This window comes from Hydra viridissima, unplaced genomic scaffold (assembly GCF_058129835.1).
Source record: "Hydra viridissima isolate aposymbiotic clone 2 unplaced genomic scaffold, HvirCarnegie_v1 scaffold_10, whole genome shotgun sequence".
Lineage (NCBI taxonomy): Eukaryota > Metazoa > Cnidaria > Hydrozoa > Anthoathecata > Hydridae > Hydra > Hydra viridissima.
The window spans coordinates 9,815,151-9,834,083 of NW_028324309.1; the positions used below are offsets into that span (position 1 = coordinate 9,815,151).

The following is an 18,933-nucleotide window of genomic DNA, read 5'->3' on the forward strand; positions in this document are numbered from 1 at the left end:
TTGAGAATTTTAGTTTCTTTTTCATATAAATAATTTTATTTTAAACTTTTTTTTAATTTATAAAGTGTTGGAGATGCTATGTGTTCTATAGCAGCAAGTATGTGTTTTCCGGAACCTTTTGAAAAGCCAGTTGAACACAAAAGATTAGGATGGGTGCACAAGAAGTTTTCAGGTACAAGGAACAGTGACCATATTGCTATGTTGTGGGCTTACCAGCAATGGGAAAATGCAAGGTGATTGAAATTATTGAATCGTAATCTTATAGTCAATGTATGTAATAGTCAAGTTGTTTTTGTGTTTATGAGGATAAAAATTTATTGAACTAAGTTGTTTCAATAACAAAACATACTTTTTAATAAAACTAGGGTTTCTGGAGTAATAGCTGAAGAAAATTTTTCTCGAAATCATGAACTTAATTTACTAACTCTGAGAATGACTGCTGATGCTAAGCAGCAATTAAAAGATTTGTTGTGCGCGCTTGGTTTCCCTGATGAATCTATGCATCCTCGTCCATTTAACTTCAGAGGAATAGATGAACAACTTGATCTGGTAAGTGCTTCTATCTTTAATTGCTTGGCTTTCATTTATATATTCTATGTGTATATTCTATGTCTATATTCTATGTCTATATTCTATGTGTATTGTATTCTAGCGAACTTGTATTTATGTATAATGAAATTTTTTTTATGAATGTGGGATGACAGTTTTAGATTTAAAAAAAACAACTGGTAAAACATTTTTATTGAATAAGACAAAATTTAATGATTTTAATGGTAATTTGTATGGTTTTTATGGTAATTGATGATTTTTGTATAGTTGTTGTTCTTTAGCAGTTAGCTAATTCTTTTCGTAACTAAGTTAATTTTGTCTTATGCCATTTTTTACATTTCTATCTTTCCATTATCCTTTTTTAAGAGTTTAAATGAAAAGTAACGACGTTAATTTAGGTGACTGGTATTCTATGCGTTGGATTATACCCGAATATTTGCATGCATCGCGAGAAAAGAAAAGTTCTAACAACTGAAGGGAAAATAGCGATTATTCATAAATCATCTGTTGTCTGTTCTAATGAAAAAATCTTTTTCCCTTCTCCTTTCTTTATATTTGGTGAAAAGGTACTAATGATAGTAGGTTTCATGTAGTTGTTTAGTTGTTGTTATTTACTTGAATCGTTAAATTTATCTATTAAGATTCGTACACAAGCTGTTTCTTGTAAACAATTAACGATGATATACCCTGTACAGTACCTAATATTTACTTCGTGCAAAGCAGAAGCTTGTCATCGAGCAATTAATATCGACGAATGGTAAGGAAAATTTTTTTTTAATTACTCAAAAAACTAGGATTCACTGTGTTCTTCTCACAGTCTTATGTAGTAGTGCAAGAGGATCAACTTTTAATAACAAGTTTTAAAAAAAAATGTCGAAACGAAATGTTTTTCTTTTATTAGGCTAGAACTAAAGATACCTTTTCAGCAAGCGGCTTCCTTAGTAGCTTTTCGAAATGTAGTTGAAAATTTAATTGTTCGAGTTTCATCTGATCCTAAAATGATATCTAAGATGTCATCTCAAGATAACGATACACTAAATCTTGTAAGAGTTCTTTCTCGATGTGATTCAGGTTTATATATGATTCAAAATCAGAATTATGGGCCTAAAGAGGGCACCAGTACTTTTGAAAGTTTTCAAAATCCGTAAGTGCTTTTTTTATTGTATATCATTTTACATTTCTAATTCTATTTATGAAAGCCGTAAAGATGACGTGTTTGCTAAATGTTTTTTTTTATGTATCTATAATGATATTAACGACTCGTGTATTTGTTAGGTGTCAGCAAGATTATATTTCCCCAAACGTCCCAATATTACGATTTCATAATACTAAGCCGCGAGGATATCAGGGGCCTCAGTATTTTTACGGAGGGAGACATGGTAATCGAGGAAGAGGAGCTTTTGGAGGGGGTTACGGTGGGTGGTAGTTTTTGTGAAGGTAGTTCCGCATTTTTTAAAGTTCTAAAATTGAGCAAATACCTTCAAAAGCTATAAAGGAATACTTTTTATGTGCGGCGATTCCAAAAGAAAAGAATGTCTAAAGATTGGCCACAAATCGCATCACAAGTGTAATTATTATGGTAAAAAACACAAGTAGTTCAAGTGTTAAATATGAAATAGGTGAAGTTATGTTATTGGCTTTAGCAGTCTGACCATTCTTTCTTATTTGTATTTTGATTTTCCATGATTAAAATAATAGCTTTCACAATTTAATTTATATTTTCAAAAGGTAAAAATTTAAATTAACAATGTATGTTAACTTTAGTTTTTACCTTTTTAAAGTATAAAATAATAATGAATAGCGGTGTTAAACAATCTCAAATGAAAGAATACATTTATTGAAGTTACTTTTGTTTATTTGAGTCGTGTTTGCTTTTTATGAACATATTTCGGTCATGAGCTCACTTTTTCGATCATGCAATATATATATGCTCATTTGATTTGGATGAATCGAAATTTTTTTTTTTTTTTTTTTTTTACAAATTTAAATACTGTGGTTAAGATAGGGCAAAGCATGAATTTAAGGTTCGATCCAATGATCCAATCTTTCAGCTTTTTTTAAAAAAAGAGCTCACTATTTTTATAAATTGAATTTTACAAATTGTTTTGAAACTTAAATGATCACTTACAAGCCCCATTCCCCCCTCAAAAAAAAATAGTAATAATAATAATAAGTTTCTTTATATACATAGCATATGACATAATTAAAGATAAATAAATGTATGATCTGTTCTACATTTTTTCATTTCTTTTACAACAGAATAATAGTTTGTTTTTTTCTATCTAGATTGTTGTAGTGCTTTGTGACAACTTAAAAAGTTAAGTTTTACGTTGAATGCATTCCTAGCCGAACGCCAAAAGAATTTTAATCTAATGAGGTTTTGCCCGATTTAAAACTGTAATAACTTATAATCATTATAAAGTTCTTTTTTATCTTCAAGTTTTAATTTTGAAGTGCCGCCTAATATCACCCAGTTGTTCTCACTTTTTGTCCACAATCGTACATAAATGCATACGGTGGAATTTCGTTATAATGGATCTTCAATTTAAAGAACCTGTTTCCCCTGGTTTTTCTTCTAATTTTTGAAATATCGATCTTTTATTTTCCTTTTGTTTGTTACCACAATTTTATTGATAAAGTTCAATTTCCGCGAGCAAGGTATCATTGTTTTGTAGTTAATGGCTCAGTGTGTTTTCCACAGGATTAGCACTCCTAAAAGGAATTTTCATTGTTGTATTCATGCTGGCCTATAAATAAAATTTTTCAGGATAATCTTTTTAACAGAAAGTTTTAAAAATTAAGATCTAGATGAATCGAATTTTTTTTTTTTTTACAAATTTAGAATTTAGATAAGACGAAACATGAATTTAAGGTTCGATATTGCAAGTTCAATCACTTCTATAATATATTCTGTCAAACTTAATAGAGCTGCAGGGTCAATAGTTTGCTATTGCCTGCAATAAATTTTAAAATCATTTCGTAGTTAAATATACAGTGACGACAAAATAAATAGCACAGATTGATGTTCAATATGTAGTGATATATGTTCTAGAGATCTGAGTTTTCGAGATCTAAACTTTTTCAGCCTAATAAAATGTTAACTTTAGAAGATAACATTACTGATTAAGAAAAGAAAGTAACTTAGTTAAAAAAAAAAGTACAATCATATTAATGATTTGTAAGTACAGAATAAGGGGGCAATTTAAATAGCACACTGTGTACAAAATTATCATTTCGTCCTTTTGCTACCAAAATCATGGAGCTTCTTTGTATAAATAGTTTAGAAAACTTTATTAGAGGTAAATTAATATTTAGTGGGGTATCCTTTTGAGTCAATAACTGCTTGACAACGACAGCCCATTGACGAGATCAATTTTTGGCATCGTTCAGGCGTAATGGCGTCCCAAGCCTTTATTTCGATCCAAAGTCGGTCTAAATTTGTTGCATTTGACCGGTTTATGTTTCTGTCAACTTCCTCCCACAAATTTTCTTTCGGATTTAGGTCTGGTGACTGTGCGGGCCACTCCAACACATCAATCTTCTTAGCGTTAACTCACTTTTTAACACTATTGGCGGTGTGCTTCGGGTCGTTTTCTTGTTGGAATTTCCAAACCAAAGGGAGATTTTCCTCGGCATATGGTAACATGACGTTTTCTAGTATTTCTTTGTACATGTGTTGATCAACTGTCCTTTGAATCCTATGCAACGGGCCCACACCACACCATGACGTCAGTCCAAACTTAGACTTATCAGTCTAAAGCACATTTTGCCAAAAACATAAATCCTTGTGTACGTGCTGTTTTGCAAACTTCAAACGGCTGACGAGATTACGTTTTGAGACCAATGGATTTTTTCGGGCAACCCTTCCAAATAGCTTATTTTCGCGTGACTTTTAACAGTGCTGACAGACAGATCGAGTTTTAAATTTTGAGCAATTTGTTCTTTAATTTTTGGTGCGCCAACAAAAGAATTCAGCTTAGCGATACAGGCAATGGCTGCGTCTTCTCTGGGGGTTGTCTTTCGTTCGCGAGACTTGCATTTTTTGTTGCTTAATGAACCAGTATCGTTAAATAAACTGATAGCATTGATAACTTTCTTACGAGAACAACCCAATCTTCGAGCTCTTTTTTGAATTGTTCTATCCTAGATCTCGAAATGCCTGTACTTGTCCTCGAAAGACATCTGTTCCATGTTTACCTCGCTCCATAGCTGATAGATAGATTTTTTGCTATTTTTTTGAATATCCTTAAAATACTGAATCGAATGATTATCTTTTGATATAATAAAAGAATTTAAGTTTTTTTAAATAAAAAGTAAATTTGACAGCTATAAATGTCAAATAAGTATTTCCGTTCAAAAAGGTGAACATTGTTGACGCTTTAAAAAATAACATCAATTGCTTATAAATACAAAAAAGTTGGCATCAAAAAGTAAAACCAACTGGTCATGAAAGTGTGCTATTTATGTTGTCACCACTGTACATCGGAACTTACTTAATTGAATGTAACTGTTTAAAAAAATACGTTGGCGAAACGAAGTTTTAAATTAGAATTCGAACCCAACAACATCAAAAAAGCTAAAACGAGGGCAAACATCATCAGTCTGCAATAGCCACACACAGTTATTTACACAATTGCCTATTATCGAAATTAATAGCGCTCTAAATGGCGGTATTAATCTCGATAATAGACAATTTGTAAAAAATAAATTTTGGACACCATTCTTCACGTTTTTACGTAAGGATAAAAAAGAAAGAAGCCATTAACTGCTGACGTCAGTTAATTTTAAACTGTTTTTTGTAACTTAAAATAATCTTACGAGCTGATGATGCTGGTGAATCGTAACCCAGCGAAAATTTCTCATAATAAAGTAACAACTGTATTTAGAGAATACGTATTATTTGATATTTTCTTACATATATATATATATATATATATATTAGGGGTGTCCATTGTGCAAAAAATTTTCAAAACCACCCAAATTGAATTTTTTCCCATTCTAGTGTGTGTGTACAGTGTAAAAAAAAGTTTTACTAAATTTTAATGACTATTCTTGAGCCCCCTCAAACCCCTTAAAGATAAGCCCCAATTTCCTGTTTAACCCATTAGTGCCTGAGTTTTTTGTTACATTTTACGATTTATAGAAACGGCACGAATGGGTTAAAACAGTAGCACATTTTTGCATTGATTACAAATTTCATAAACAAGCATAATTAATATTATGATATTGACACAATTTAATATGTAATATTGACTGTTATAATTATTTTGCTGTTTCCTGTTTTAGTTAAATAAATTAAAACTGAAATGTTAACAAGAAGTGGTATAGTTCTCAGACACAAACGACCAGCCTTCACCGTCGTCATCATCATCAACAACAAGGCCTGTTACTCGTGCCTCTACAAAGTTTTGGTTAATTGGACACCCATCACCATCAATAACTGGTTCCAAACTACCCGATTGCAGACAGGTTTTGAAATTTTTTCTTTTTTTACGACGCGATGAAGAAAATGTCCGAAATCATGTAACAAATCAAGAAATTGGCTATATAGTGATCGACGCTGTTGTAACTTTCTGGAACATGGCACGTATCAAGACAAAGACAAGACGAAATTCGGTGTTAGATCTTATGTGTCTCAGGAATGAATCGAACCGCTTGTTGACCAAACTTTTTAGAATGAACAGATATCTTTCTCTTTTCCACACACCAGCTTGGATAAAAGCTAGCATTGGTGCTGATGCACCTATGAATGACTTGCAATTCATCCACGACATGATGGACTACAAAGAAATAGACAAGGAAGTTGCTGATGTTATTCTTTCTAAAATAACCAATCACCGATGGTATTTGACAGAAGAGGTAGTTCCATTTGCTTTCTTCAGCAAACATGTTAGTTCCACTGTGAAAAAAGATATGGCAGCCAAACTCTTGGAAATTCCAGTACCAGAAAATTTTCGTCTTGGTAAGCCAGTTTTTCGTCAAATCACTCGTCAAACAGGTTTGTCAAATCTTCTGGGACCTGAATCTCACTCATTGCTCAGCATTCTCGGCATCAATACAGATTGGCATGCTAAACCAATTGAACAGTGGACAGAGCAACCAGGATACAAAGAAGCTGAAAAATTTGTTCGTACGGTAAAAGTTGTAAATGATACCGCAGAAAGAGGAGTTAAACTAATTTCAGAATTTGCCAACATCATAATCAGTGATCCAGAACAAAGAGAATGATTGCTGCAGGGCGTTGAAAATCACAGGCAGCAATATCCTGATTTTGGCAAAAAAACTCTTGGACAATGAAGCAACATTAATAACATTCAGAAAGACAGTCTTAATTTTAGTTTTGGGGTTCCCGTCTGATACTTTGACTATAACTGTTAACCAAAAATGCCGAACTAGCTTGGTTAAACTGGATAATTTAACATATATCATGCAAGCTACTTTTGTTTGGCTTGATTTCTGTGATTTAATTTCTAAATACTTGAAAAAGGAGATTCACAATAATTATTTCTCTGTGTTTTAACTAAAAAAGATACTGTTTTAAACAGGAAATTGGGGCTTGTCTTTAGGGGCTCTGAGGGGGCTCTAGAATAGTTATTAAAATTTGATAAAAAAAATTTTTACATTAGACAAACACTAGAATGGGAAAAAATTCAATTTGGGTGGTTTTGAAAATTTTTTGCATAGTGGACACCCCTAATATACTGAAGTATATAATCTAGCTAACTTGTATTGTTATTATAATAGTTATAACTTTATGCTATAGTTATAACTATTATAACTGTATCTTTTGTTATCAAAAATAATTCTAATTGTGAAATGAATACTAAATATACCAACACTAAATGTAATATACTAAAGCTCAAAGTATCATAAAGTTTTGAAAAATTTTCAACATATTTTACAAGATAATGTTAAACGAAGAATAAAAAAAGCAAGTTTAGGTCCCCTCAGGGATTCTGGGGCTTATTCGGAATAAGAGTTTTAAGGGAAGAATTTATATGAAGGTGAGGGCTTGGGCAATGCATTTATTTTCATTCATATAAAGATTTTGTGCACTTTGATTATTCCACGCGATACCTCGGTTTGAAGCTGTTTTTTTAAAAAGAAGGCGATTATGTCATGAAGTATTTATTTAGCTAAACTTTAATTTAATTGAGCAATGTAAGACAAAAACATGCCACTCTTGGTAATCTTTTTGTTAAAACTTAACAATTAATTTTTAAACTTTTTTAGTTTCCATATAATTATTCAGCTAATTTGGACCGGAACGGTCAATACGATCAATACGATTAATTACAAATAATACGGTTAATGTAATTGATTGTAATCAAAACGATCAATATGATTAATCGATCAATATTACTTCTGGAGGACTTCTTCGCTAGCAACCCATAACTTGGAACAACAAGAGCGGGGTCCCAGCATCATCGACGACAGGCTGAAGTTGGAGATCAAGAGTCATTTCAAAGAGTTGTGAAATAATTTGACTATTTTCAGAATGAGAGTCGATTTTCGAAAAAAACAGATAAGCTTCAGCTTAGTTTGGAATTTTAAAATTATTTTTTATTATTTGATGATAAAGATTAGAAATGTCTTATTCTGTTTGAATTCAAATCAGCTTGTTAGTTTGCACCAAATTTTCTTGATTTTTCAGAGGTAAAGAAATATGTGTTGTATTCATCAGGTCTGAGTTCACTAAATCCTTTTTTTTATGAGTCTTCAGGTTCTCTTGAAACTTTGTCATAGCAGAATTTCCACACTAAGCTATTTTCGGGTTGCTTCTTTTAACAATAAGGTATTTCCACACTGAACAATTATTTCTTTGAGAATTCATTTTTTTGAAAATGTTATTAAAGGCCAAAGAAATTTGTAAGATATATTTAACATAAATTTATTTAACTAATTTAATTTGATATATATTTAACTAATTTAATTTGATATATATTTAACTAATTTAATTTGATAAAATTATTTCAAACTTGAATGCTAATGAACAATTTTCTTTTTTTTTTTGCTTTTTGTTTAATTTTCATAATATATACAGGGGGTGGTTCTGCAAATAATCTCTTTATCCTTAGAAAACATTTTAATCAATAAATGAATAGGATTGGCACATATGCGGTACCTATAAATAACATATTACGCTCGTATAAATTTAGCTTAATCACCCTGTATGTAAGCAATCATATTATCCTTTAATTTGAGTAGAAAATCCGGCCGAAACCGAAATCGAAATCGATCACTACCTACAATCTTATTTTGGAATTAAGCGCTTTACAGAAAATGAGGGATTTTTACTTTCAGAACTCATTTACTTTTAAAAAGTTTTACTTTGTAACATTTATTGATACTTAATTAATCATAAAATAAATTATAAAATATATTATTGACAGCTAAATAACAATCTACATGACACATGTACTGAATATATTTAAACGGTAGGAATTACTTTTTTTAGAAGGACTGGGTTTGACTTCCATTCAATTGGCTTTAAAATTAATCCAAATCTTTTGGATTTTGAAATATCTAATATGTTGAGGGGGTTTTCTCTAAGAATTTCTCTAAGAGAACATAAAAAGATGAATTTTTTAACGAGTTTTTTAGTTAGTAGAAGAATGAGTCGTTTTGAGTCAGTAAATTACCAAACAATTCGTCAACAAAATATAAGTAGTGGTATAAAAACTCCAAACTGTATATAATGAGATTAATATACAGAGATAATAATCTTTTTATAAATCACTTACACAGCATCGCATAAAAAATGCTAAAGACAAATAGTATATTGGTTTCGAATTTTCAAGATACCGAACGACTAAAAGAGCAAAAGAGCAAGTAGTAACTGACATTTAATCAAAAACAATTTATTAGAAATTTTTTATTTAAATATAACGCAGCTATTCAGTTGACTTAGCAAAACTTCACTGTGGTAAAACATTTTCAAGTTTTGCTTTTGACACTTTCAGTAGTCTCCAGACTACTTTTGTTGGAGACGTTTTAGTTTTGTATGTATTTTTTAAGTATTTCAACTTTTTGTATTTATGCCCAACTATAAATATTAATAGTGTATAAATCAACGGCGAACTTTTTAAATAAATTGAATAAATGTATTTAGGATAGCATATGGAGCATACAAACAAAACATTGAGTTGCCCACTGTGGCCTGATTCTCCACATCGTTGTACCGTGTTAATGATTTTATTGCGTCTCAGTGCCTCATTATCGTTGTTGGGATGTCTATTTGTTATTGCTATTATATGTCTTTTTCGTTTATACAAATTTTTTGTACTTCGACTGGTCTTATTTCTAAGTATATCTGCTGCTTTTATGTCAATCAGTTATTTAATTACAGACATTCATTCTAACACAGTTAGCTGCCAAGTTCAAGCGTTTATTATGCAATATTTTTCATGGTCCACCATACTATGGGTCATAATGATAACCATCAGCGTCGTACTTTCAATAAAGCAGAAACTGTTGTTAAGATACGAGAAATATTTTCATTTAATATCATGGCTACTTCCGGTGTTTTGGTCAGCTTTACCTTTTATTGGAAATAACTATGGTCGTGCAGGTATATGGTGTTGGATAAAAAATGAGGCCACAGCTTTTCGTTTTGGAACTTGGTTGGTTCCTAAGTTTATTGTTATTTTGTTCCTTGTTATCTCATATTCTTATATACTGTTTAAAGTTTTACGACAAAAAGAAAACTGGGGAGGCACTTTTAATCCTGAAACTTTACAAAATAACGAGCTTTTAATCAAGGAAGTTAAGCAGCTTGCAGCCTACCCTTTAATTTATTTATTCCTTTCCGTTCCAGCCTTTGTCTATCGTATTATTGATGCTGCCTCGTCTAATGACGAATCATTGTATCTTCCTCTAATTTTGAGCGTGTTAACTTCTCCTAGTAACGGTGCTGTTAATACCGTTGTCTTTGCGTTCTATGGGGAAATTCAAAAAAAATTAACTTTGTCACAGTTTAAGCTGGCGATATTGTCATGGTTTCGTTATAGAACTCCGAGCGTCATACACAACTTTCAATTCAATAGTGACGCCTACATCATTCCTTCGAGATACAATGAACTCTGAAAGTAAGATGTCGCATTCATTGTGTTTGTCCTTATGAAATGCTATAAGAAACTTTACTACTTGACGTTTTAAAAACTCGGGAAACGTTTACGATGACTATTTTCCTAAAAACCTACCATGTAAAAATCATGAAAGAAGCAAATAATCTAAAATAGAATATTACTAACAAAAAAACTGATCTAAAAAAATATACTTTTTAAAATCAAGTACGTATGTATGTATGTATGTATGTATGTATGTATGTATGTATGTATGTATGTATGTATGTATGTATGTATGTATGTATGTATGTATGTATGTATGTATGTATGTATGTATGTATGTATGTATGTATGTATGTATGTATGTATGTATGTATGTATGTATGTATGTATGTATGTATGTATGTATGTATGTATGTATGTATGTATGTATGTATGTATGTATGTATGTATGTATGTATGTATGTATGTATGTATGTATGTATGTATGTATGTATGTATGTATGTATGTATGTATGTATGTATGTATGTATGTATGTATGTATGTATGTATGTATGTATGTATGTATGTATGTATGTATGTATGTATGTATGTATGTATGTATGTATGTATGTATGTATGTATGTATGTATGTATGTATGTATGTATGTATGTATGTATGTATGTATGTATGTATGTATGTATGTATGTATGTATGTATGTATGTATGTATGTATGTATGTATGTATGTATGTATGTATGTATGTATGTATGTATGTATGTATGTATGTATGTATGTATGTATGTATGTATGTATGTATGTATGTATGTATGTATGTATGTATGTATGTATGTATGTATGTATGTATGTATGTATGTATGTATGTATGTATGTATGTATGTATGTATGTATGTATGTATGTATGTATATATATATGTATGTATATATGTATGTATGTATGTATAAAAAAATCGAATTTGGAGATCAACTCCAACTCTTTTTTACTTTTTGCTGTTTTATTATTTGCTTTTGTCCCAAAATCTCTCTTTAAATTAAGTTTTATTCTTATAATAAAAAGTCTAATTGAATATAAGCCATATGGTACCATTCGGTGATTGTTATTTTTCATTTTCAACTCTAATGTCGAGAATCAACTATGCAAAATCTTTAATTTTGTTTGAGAGATTCAATTTGTAAGATTTCGATGAAAAACACCTTAAATTAGTAAGTTTCAGCAAGGATATATTTTCTTTAGCATAAACGTTTTCTAAATAATATTATTGAAAAAAAGAAAAGTACAAAAATTATGTTTTCCACTGTCCATCACCAACATGTTCTTTTATTTTATCATATTTTTTTTATCAATTTTTTATCGTTAAAGTGTCATCAATGATTTCAAAAATATTTACTATTAAAGTCAACAAAGTCACTGTAAAAATATGGATCCATAATCTCAATGGAATTTGTTTCTTTTGTATCTTTTTCATCTTTGAACAATTTCCATCTTTTGTTTTAAAGAGCCTGAAATTTTCAACGAACTGCTGGAAATCAGAAGAAGCTTCAATCCCGTTATTGAACACCTTGGCTTTGGTTTTGTTTGATCCAGCTACAACGAGCCTGTTGTGATTTGTCTTCAGACTTCCTGAGGGTCTTAAGACTCTTCTGTTAGAAAGATTTTCTTAGCCAATTCCACAGTAGTGTTTGCTTGAATGTGATTGAATTTATCACGAAAGATTGGAGACTTTAAGATGAAACATTGAATCTAACATTACTTTTGTTGACCAAATCCATTGTTAAGTCATTTTTTAAGCAGCGTTCGGCCGTTATCACAAACTCATCTTGGAACCTTTTCATCGCTAAAATACATTTTTCTTAAGTTTGTCTACTCTAACAACAATAAATTTTGCGACAATCCTCATAATTTTTACATTTGTTAAGCATTTTTAAAAGTTAACATTCAAAAAATGTTATTGAGCTGATCTTTATTGATTACATATTGATAGTTGCTTTTTTATTCCTAAAATTTTTTATTTCTTCTAGTTTTTTAGTATACTTTACAAATTATAAAAATCTATGTTATTTTCACTTTTTATTACCCCTAACTCTTTTATTATCCCCAACTCTACCCCCACGCCCAAACTACTTTAGGAGGGTTAACTTTGACCTTTTCATTACTTGCAAACTTATTTATCAATAATTATAGAGCAAATTATAATTCCAAAATTGTCAGTGAATGGTAATTTTAGATTGTTCTTACTTTATTTCTACCATCCACCACAATTGGTGCTATGTTAATTGGTGTTATTGAAAAATCTTCAACACCATTAAAAAGAACTGTTTTCGACATTTATTTTTTAAATATTTTTTTTTTCCTAATATTGGCCGTAACTGCGGCTCGCAGGGTCTAAATTTCCAACGAAAGCCAATATTACTCATGTCATTCATCAATTACTACTGGAAACGCTTTCCAGTGTTTCAAGTGGTAATTGATGAATGATATGAGTAATATTGGCTTTAAATTCCTCAATCGTAGCGGATTTATCCATGTAGACTTTGAACATTAAATAACCCCCCAAAAAAACCAAGAGGTGTAATTTCTCAAGATCTCAACGGCCAATTCACTGGCCAAGAGCGTGAAATTAACTGTTAACTAAAGTGTTCTCGCAATAAACCCATGTTATTACGGGTTTTATTATAGTCAAGATCATGAGCTTCAATTTCAAACGGCAGGAATGTATCTATCAATGGCTCGCCATCGAGAGCCATTGATAGATACATTCCTGCCGTTTGTTTTTTCTGGATGTAATGACAGTCTTAAACCTCTTCGGGTTAGTCTTCAGCCTAAATTTGGTAATTTTGTTTATTGGTTCATTAAGACAAAAATATATTTCATCACTAAACAAAATTTTGGTCGAAAACAGAAGATTTTCTTCTTCAAGATTTTCAAGAGCCTAAAAACTAAAACAACGATGATTTGGGAGTTCGGTTGGCTTCAGCCTTGTACTAGTTGAATTTTGTTTGTTTTTTTAAAAAAAGCGCTACGATTAGTTACAAGGGCAGGCGAAAATTTCAAAAACATATCCACAACTCTTGATAGACTTGCTTAAAGTTAACACGTCGAAGAAATCAGTAGAAAAAAAAAGATATACGTACACTTATTCTAAGAAATAAGTGCTAAAAGGTATTAAAAAGGGGAGTGCCAGAGAAACTATTACAATCTATGGGTGTGTGTTTCCTGAACTTATGGTTCGAAGTTTATACAGTTCGAGTTTCAACCTCTATTTACCATGCTGCAAATAGTTAATGATTCATTAACATTATACCTTACTTTTGGTTTTCGGTCATTGTTAAGCAGATTACAATTTAAATTTCTTAAATAAAATAGATTAATTCAAAGAAAAAAAAAAAAAAATGAAAAGAAATTATAAAAAATAAATCCTGATTTTTCCATAAGAAATAATAAAGTTTTTTTTCTGGAAAAAAAAAAAAAAAGCTTAAAAAACGTCAAAAGGTTTTTTTTTTCGACAAAAGGTTTCCATTAAAGTATTAAATTCATTTATTTCACAATATTTTTTTTATGCAAACGTAGTTAATAGCAGTTCAATTGTTAAATCTCTTGATTGTAGACAGGGCAATTAAACAGATTTCTGCGTAAAATAAAAAACAAGTAAAAGTGGAGAGATATCTAAAACGAATGTTTCTTTAGGGTTGGTTGAATTGGTAAAAAAAAATTTATGTTAAGTACTTTAACAATCTTTTAATCGCATATTTTCATTCACTTTAATACTAATCCATTTTTCATTGACATTTTTTGTAAATTTTTTTGCGGAAGAAATTAAAAGTTTCGTCCTTACATGAAACTTAATTTCTTCCGCCAAATAAATTCTGCATGTACACACACACACACACACACACACACACACACACACACACACACACACACACACACACACACACACACACACACACACACACACAGACACACACACGCACACACAGACACACACACACGCACACAGACACACACACACGCACACAGACACAGACACACACACACACACGCACACATACACACACACACACACACACACACACACATATGCAAATATACAATATGAGCCTAATAATAGAATGCTTTCTTTTTCAGAAAACAAATGGCTGATGTAAACACTACCATTAACTGCCAGTCTTGGGGTAATTCCTTAAATCAGTGCGCAACATTAATGATTTTATTGCAAGTTATCTCTACGTTATCGTTGCTGGGTTGCTTATTTGTAATTTTCATAATATGCGTATTTCGTGAATACAAATTTTTCGTGTTGCGACTCCTATTGTTTCTAAGCATCTCCTCTACTTTCCAATCCATCAGCTATTTAATCAGCAGTTTAAACGCAGATGATATCTATTGTGAATTTCAAGCGTTTACAATGCAGTACTTTTTATGGTCAACTTTGCTGTGGGTCACAGTGATAACTATTCATGTGCTATATTCCATAAAAACGAAATCCATTGAAAAGTACGAAAAATACCTTCATTTGGTATCATGGTTGCTTCCATTCTTTTGGGCTTTGTTGCCTCTTTACGGAAATAGCTACGGTAGAGCCGGTGTTTGGTGTTGGATAAAACGGGACGCTACAGCTTTGCGTTTCGGCACGTGGTATATTCCAAAATTTATTGTTATTTTGTTCCTTGTTATCTCTTACTTTTACATACTTTTTAAAGCGATGCGACAAAGAAAAAAATGGAGTGGTATTTATACAAACGAATCAGAAGCAATTCAAAGGAACTCATTTTTGTTAAAAGAAGTAAAGCAGTTAGCAATTCATCCAATCATTTATTTGCTTGTATCTTTACCGTCGTTTATCTTACGAATTGAAGATGCTCTTCATTCTGAACAGAATCCAAAGTATTATATGCTTATTTTAAGTGTGATATTTTCTCCGGCTATTGGTGCTGTTAATGCAGTGGCTTTTGCATTTTATGGAAACGTCCAAAAAAAATCGACTTTTTCGCTACTGAAAATGGGAGTTTTGTCTTGGTTGAAACCTAAATCTCTTAGCATCATTCATAACTATATGGTGGATGACTCTATTTATACCATTCCATCAAGATATAATGAAGGTTATGATTTGTGATTTATTCTTTTTTAAAAAGCGAAGAAGAATTTAAGAACCAAGATCAAGAAATGAAACATTCATTATAAACTTATAAATTTGAATTTGAACAAAAGTTTTTGTTTGTGTGTGGTATTTGTTTGAAAGGGGAATTTTTCTAAACTATTTGTACATAACAGCTCGTGAAAATTTTACCGAAGAAGTTAAAAGTGCTTTCCAACTTGGGATCTTTAGTTGTAATCAACAATAAAACGAGATTAGAAATTTGAAGATAAAAAGGGTATTGTAACATTTGGCATTTGCCCTTCAAACTTCAACTAAGTTTGGACTTAAAGTAAAGTACTTGATATGTGAAAAGATTATTTACCTGCTGATATAATCATATGCTGAAAACAACTCTAATGCAAACAATTTTTTGAAAAACCAATAAGATGTTGATAAATAGCTTGTATGTTTATCTATTAATATAACAACGTATAAAACGTATAGAAGCTTTATCCCAGATGGATGAATGTATTATATATATATATATATATATATATATATATATATATATATATATATATATATATATATATATATATATATAAATCTTTAAATATATATATATATATATATATATATTTAAAGATTTAAATTTCTACTCGCCATTTTTTTTTTTTTTTTTTTTTTTCAACTTAGTCTTATAAAACACCTAAAACTCTCTTCACTAACATTTAGTGGATATTGTTTTTGAAGATAAATTTCTTTTTTTTTTCTTCTTATGATTCAGTTTTAATGTCATTATCACGCTTTGTTGCATCATCTATTACATCAGCTTCACTATCGTTTGAACCGCTTTCAGCATCCCCAGATTCTGAACCAGACTCGTTCTCGTCAGATGCATTTCCTGATTCAATATCAACATTAGAATCTTTATCATCATCGTCGGTATCATCGTTGGAATCAGTTCCTTCTGTTATGTAGAAAACAGGCTGGTATGGGTCGTCGAGGAATTCTTGTTCTTTATCGCTCGGGAATAAAGTGTCTTCTAATTCATCACGGAATGGTGCTTCTCGCTTTGAAATAAACTTGTCTTGCATTTCGTAACCATGTCCCTGTGATTCGAAAAAATATTTTTCAGGTAATACTGCAGATGTGAACGGCTGTACCAATACTAAACCAGAAGTGAAATATAGTTATACAAAAAATATTGTTATACAAAAAACTCTTGGTTTCTTGAAAGACAAGAAGTACAATTTAAAGTCTTCGACTACAATCGTTAACCTTCAATTACAACCCTATGAACACAGTATTAGACATCAACTCTATTAACACAGTATTAGCATCTGGTGTTGTTAACATATATTATATTATATTATATTATATTATTATATTATATATATATATATATATATATATATATATATATATATATATATATATATATATATATATATATCATAGATTAACAACACCAGATGTTAGTATTTAAAACTAATATATATAGTAATAAATGTAAAATAAAAAAATGTATAGATAATAAGTGGTGTTCACAAGTTAATATTTTTTTAAAGTGTTTTTTTTTTAAGTATGCAAATGTTCATAAAGTACCTAATGCCCATATCCTACCAAAATTAGGGAAAATAAGTAATATTCAAAAAATGTAATAAAAAAATTTATAAATAAACAGCTTAGTCGGTAATGCGTGAAGAGATTATCAACTCATAATTTGTGATATGATCAGCGCGTAACACACGGATGCGTTCTACACGCCTGTCAACCCGGTTGTGCAAAATAAACGACAATTAAACGACCGTTTTTTTTATAAAACGCAGAGCAAACAAATTAAGTGTGAGCATTGGTATGAAATGAAGCAAAACGCGAAAAATCTTTGTAATGTTAAAACGTAAGGTTAAACTTAAAATTTGATTCAAATTGAACAAATGAATGAATTAATTTCTCCGTTTTATTACTTTAACTGAAATTATCTTTGTTACGTAAATCTCATTATTTCTGTTATGTAAATCTCATTTCTGTTGTTACTTGAATCGATGAAAAAAAAATAATTTTTTTTTATATTAAAATGGTTTCAAACCGAAAAAGCTTATCGAAAAAAACTGAAACAATTAAAATAGAAAAGGGCTTCTTACATGTTGAATCATTCCTTTTTTTTACCGGCGTATCTTTTTTTACGGATGTGTTTTTTTTACGGATATGTGGCGTAATTCTTATCGCCAACTAAGTATATATTTTGAAAAAAGATTTTGTACGTAAGTAAAATAGTAAAACAAATTTTAATGGTCTGAGTTCCATAAAATTTTAATCAATTTAATTGTTTAAATTGTTTAAACGATTTTCGTGCTTCATGCAACTTGTTAAAAAGACAGTGGTTTCAGGAAAAACAAGGGTTGCTTTATATTAAAACTTGCAGCACCTATCAAACAATAAAAGTTTCATAACTTACGCATTGACACTACGAAATACAGCCATGATATTAAAGGCGTCATAGTCAGATGTTGTTGCCGCGAATTTCAGAATACTCTGGCAGAGAAAGTGCAGTTCTTGTGGTCTGTGCGTAAAATGATTTGATCTTTTCAGCGAAACCCACGCGTTTCACAAACATTTATACTCAAGAATTTGGACTAAAGTTTGTTTATCTGTTTTTATCTTATTACAAAAATGATCATTTTTATACGATTTATTTATAGTGAGCATGATCATTTTTATGCCTTTCAAAGTAATCGATGCTAAGCTATTTTTCTTAACTCCCACGTTAATGTGAACAGTTCTTAAATATCACAATGTTCCTTTAACACTAGTGTGGCTTTAAGTAAAAAAATCTCTTGTTAAACACAAATTTTTAAACTTTAATCTTTTTTTTACAAAAGAAGTGAAGTTGATACAAATTTCGCTGACTTCAGTGATTTCTAAAAGAACTCTTTTATGAAAAAAATTGTCGAACCAAATATCTTTGTAAATAGATGGATAGTTAGCTTATATGTCTGTCTATTCTTAAGATATTAGTGGGTAGTTTAGATAGAGGCATAAGTCAATTAGATAAAATTAGAAGACTTTCTATTGCCATACTTAATATAACAATTCAATGTTACAGATTCTTTTCTGAACACCAGGTAGTCATTTCATAAAAGTTACCAGTCAGATAACTATTCTCAATCGTAAATGTCTTTTTCTTCAGTCTCTTGCTCTTCTCATTTTTTTAACTCAAAGAAAATCAGAGGA

The 18,933-nt window shown here is 30.5% G+C and overlaps 4 protein-coding genes across 6 annotated transcripts in view; 3 read left to right on the forward strand and 1 right to left on the reverse strand.

Moving 5' to 3' along the window:
• Positions 1-2,981, forward strand: part of LOC145182198 (ATP-dependent RNA helicase A protein-like) — a 36,219-nt gene extending 33,238 nt beyond the window's left edge. The window contains exons 22-28 of one of the 2 annotated variants that reach the window (XR_016456628.1): positions 66-233; positions 366-549; positions 948-1,115; positions 1,191-1,306; positions 1,451-1,693; positions 1,825-2,168; positions 2,836-2,981. Coding sequence is in view for 1 of the 2 variants with exons in the window: in XM_090101176.1 (XP_089957302.1) it covers positions 66-233; positions 366-549; positions 948-1,115; positions 1,191-1,306; positions 1,451-1,693; positions 1,825-1,975 (1,030 nt within the window). In the remaining variant the exon portion in view is untranslated. Of the gene's footprint in view, positions 1-65; positions 234-365; positions 550-947; positions 1,116-1,190; positions 1,307-1,450; positions 1,694-1,824; positions 2,396-2,835 lie in introns of those variants that run through there. The other variant, XM_090101176.1, reaches the window with a different exon arrangement.
• Positions 2,982-9,175: 6,194 nt separating this feature from the next.
• On the forward strand, positions 9,176-11,892 carry LOC145181366 (cyclic AMP receptor-like protein A). Of its 2 annotated transcripts, none has more exons than XM_090065510.1 (2): positions 9,176-9,475; positions 9,662-11,892. In XM_090065510.1, exon 2 carries the CDS (start codon positions 9,670-9,672, stop codon positions 10,633-10,635), a length of 966 nt encoding a protein of 321 aa, XP_089921636.1. In that variant the 5' UTR covers positions 9,176-9,475; positions 9,662-9,669; the 3' UTR covers positions 10,636-11,892. The 2 variants fall into 2 exon arrangements, with proteins under 2 accessions (XP_089921636.1, XP_089921635.1); XM_090065509.1 differs by having other exon boundaries at positions 9,177-9,551.
• A 2,296-nt stretch (positions 11,893-14,188) lies between these two features.
• On the forward strand, positions 14,189-16,193 carry LOC149883074 (cyclic AMP receptor-like protein A). Its single transcript, XM_090099308.1, has 2 exons — positions 14,189-14,317; positions 14,745-16,193. The coding sequence occupies exon 2, from the start codon at positions 14,752-14,754 to the stop codon at positions 15,730-15,732; it is 981 nt and encodes a 326-aa protein (XP_089955434.1). The 5' UTR covers positions 14,189-14,317; positions 14,745-14,751; the 3' UTR covers positions 15,733-16,193.
• A 228-nt stretch (positions 16,194-16,421) lies between these two features.
• Positions 16,422-18,316, reverse strand: LOC149883075 (uncharacterized). Its single transcript, XM_090099326.1, has 2 exons — positions 18,158-18,316; positions 16,422-16,867 (listed from the first exon to the last, which is right to left on the reverse strand). The coding sequence occupies exons 1-2, from the start codon at positions 18,198-18,200 to the stop codon at positions 16,473-16,475; spliced, it is 438 nt and encodes a 145-aa protein (XP_089955452.1). The 5' UTR covers positions 18,201-18,316; the 3' UTR covers positions 16,422-16,472.
• Positions 18,317-18,933: the final 617 nt, after the last annotated feature.